The sequence below is a fragment of the Triticum dicoccoides genome, chromosome 4A (assembly GCF_002162155.2).
Source record: "Triticum dicoccoides isolate Atlit2015 ecotype Zavitan chromosome 4A, WEW_v2.0, whole genome shotgun sequence".
NCBI classification, from domain to species: domain Eukaryota; kingdom Viridiplantae; phylum Streptophyta; class Magnoliopsida; order Poales; family Poaceae; genus Triticum; species Triticum dicoccoides.
Genome location: NC_041386.1, coordinates 495,791,709 through 495,794,396, shown reverse-complemented (window position 1 = coordinate 495,794,396; position 2,688 = coordinate 495,791,709). Strand labels below are relative to the sequence as shown.

At 36.7% G+C, this 2,688-nt stretch overlaps 1 protein-coding gene across 1 annotated transcript; it reads right to left on the bottom strand.

The window, feature by feature from the left end:
* Window positions 1-514: 514 nt before the first annotated feature.
* LOC119289008 (putative auxin-responsive protein IAA29) lies at window positions 515-2,421 on the bottom strand. The gene is made up of 5 exons (XM_037568457.1): window positions 2,381-2,421; window positions 2,074-2,260; window positions 1,326-1,449; window positions 1,165-1,220; window positions 515-915 (listed from the first exon to the last, which is right to left on the bottom strand). Exons 2-5 carry the CDS (start codon window positions 2,237-2,239, stop codon window positions 659-661), a joined length of 603 nt encoding a protein of 200 aa, XP_037424354.1. The 5' UTR covers window positions 2,240-2,260; window positions 2,381-2,421; the 3' UTR covers window positions 515-658.
* Window positions 2,422-2,688: the final 267 nt, after the last annotated feature.

Genomic DNA, 2,688 nt, shown 5'->3' with positions numbered 1-2,688 from the left:
ACAGATAAACTTTATATATGCACACTACCCTGAGTGGGGCGTTTTGGTGACTGGGCTCCATGGAGCCCGAATTTTTTTTTAAATTCAAAATCCAAACTTGTTGGTTCAAAAAAATCTGAAAAAATATGCAATTATATAACGATGAAAGGTATATGTGTGTAAAAAGTCCAAGATGAAATACCTTGAAATGCCAACTATACAAAAAAATCATGGACTTTGAGGATGAATTTTTATTTTTGCCATGCCTTCATTTCAACGTATTTTGCCTTGAAAATTTTACAAACATGTACATTACACGTATATCTGTATTTTTTAGAAATTTTTGAAACATGGAAATATGAATTTTAAAAATTGCAAATGGAGGCCTCCAAAAGCATTTTTTGCACTACCCTGAAGAAGCAACTTGCAAGCTTCGATATGTGTGGGGCGGTTCACAACAGGGTTCCTTCAAGAACATATTCGGATATTCAAAAGCGATTATATGAACTTTTATATTAATAATAGAAGTCTCAAACATATGTAGGATAAATGTTTAGATGATATAATAAGATGCATAAATAACTCAAAGGCAAACTTGCTAGCTAGCGGGAATTAATCAGCATGTAACTGCAACCATGCTTGCAAGGTTAGCTCCTGGATGCCACTAAATATTTCTGGCCTACTTCGCGGCGCCACCATCATTGTCCTCGGCACCAGCATCATCGCCAACAGCTTCGTCTTCATCGTCATAAGCTCCATCTCCATCTTCGCCGCCGGCTCCATCTCCATCGTCATCAGCTCCATCTCCCTCATCCTCAGCAACAACAGCGTCCAGGGCTCCATTTTCACCAGCGGCATCATCATCTCCATCAGCGGCAGCACCAGTAATGCCATCACCGTTATTTGCATCTCCCTCTTCCAGATATTCCTCATTGTCTGCATGTAGTCAATGATGTCACTTTTCAATAAATACTTATCTCTTCTGTTTCTTTTACCATACTTTGATTTTTTTAGTAGAAAAACTTGTGATGCCACGAGCCTACACCACTTTGTTGGTCCAACAAACCACTGATCAATATATATATTACCACATATAGTTCTAGAAATCAAATAAGTTAATTGGTGTTCTTATTTGTCTATAAATGTGAAACACATGTATATAGTTCATTTATATTGTGCACGCACCATCTTGTTTTTCTCCAGGAAGAATGTAGATCTTCTTGACTGAAACTGCGAAATCCCTGTAACATTTAGTTGTTACTTTTTCATCATTATATCAAGAACTATAGAATTCTACATAAGAGGCAAAAAAACAAGAATACATAGATTAGTATCCAAGAACTCACTCCCATGGGACTTCACCGAGAAAGAAACGATAACCATCCATGTTATCGTACAAAAACATGAAGTCATCATCTATCGCACCTTGTTCTTCACTCATCGCCAAGCCACTAAGTTGGTACTGTGAAACTGAACAATACAAAGGAAACAATGTCAGTAAATAGATAATTATAAACTTTATAACTGTCCATATTTGACCAGAAAAAGGAAAGATCTCACTTGTTCGTTAGGTGGCTCACACACAATTATAACGGTAAGGATCAATACTAGGTCAGGTTAGGAAACAAAAATTCCAAACATAGTTGAAACATTCCCTTGCATAAACACTAGTACTTCCAAAGAGTACTAGAAAACGGCGATCTAGCCTTGCAATTTGCATGGGGAAAGTCTGCAACCTATAAGTAAATGAAGATCTGGATCCTCTGCACCAATATGTACAACTAGTAACTGATTTGAAATAATTAAGAACATGGCCTAGGTGAACAAAACAAAAATGGAAACATGGTCAATGATCTATCTTGATTGTAGTGTTTTATTTCGTAAAATTTCCTTGGGCTCCACCACCATGTGAAGATCTTTTGACCCCAACCATGCATGATTATGCAATGCTAGATTCGGATGTTGCATTCGAACTATATGATAGAGAATACATATACATTTAGATTCATGTCAGACTATTCATATAGAATAAATTCGTTGATGAAAGCTTATCTTACAATTTATAACATATAGTTGTCGTAAAAAAATACTTACGCGAATAGTTGCTTCCCAGTCTTTTCAGAGTGGAGGACAACGAGTCATAATTATTGTGAGTCGCCAAATTTATCTTCCTTCCAAAGGGCTCCCCATGCAAGAAAACCTTCACAAACCTTGTTGGTGACAACCTTGGATTTCCCTCGGGTACAAGAGAAGCATCCATTGAAGATACGTCCTATGGTCTCTGGTTAGTAAATAAGATGAATCTCTCAATTCTACAAGCTAGTGATATATCAACTTTAGAAATAGTATGCTAACAGTGAGAAGCAAATAATAAAAATGAGTACACCCTATTGTTACATACGTTGATAGATCTTGTTGGAAATATAAGAACCTTGGTCACAGGCATGCACCTGGTGGGATGCACACTGGGGGGCTTTATACTACAATGCCTGGTCCTAGAATTAAAGAAAGAATACATAGCATACCTTGTTTTCAGCTTCAGCCTTGTAAATACGGTATTTCTAGAAATGGCACTCGAAATTTCCTAAGAAGTTGAATAAGAAGTTAAGTGAAAACACTTAAAGACAAGATGGAAATGGTTTTATATGCTATGCAAATTTACGAAAATATAAGGGTGTGGCCAGAAATGCGTCAGTCATATACATCTTT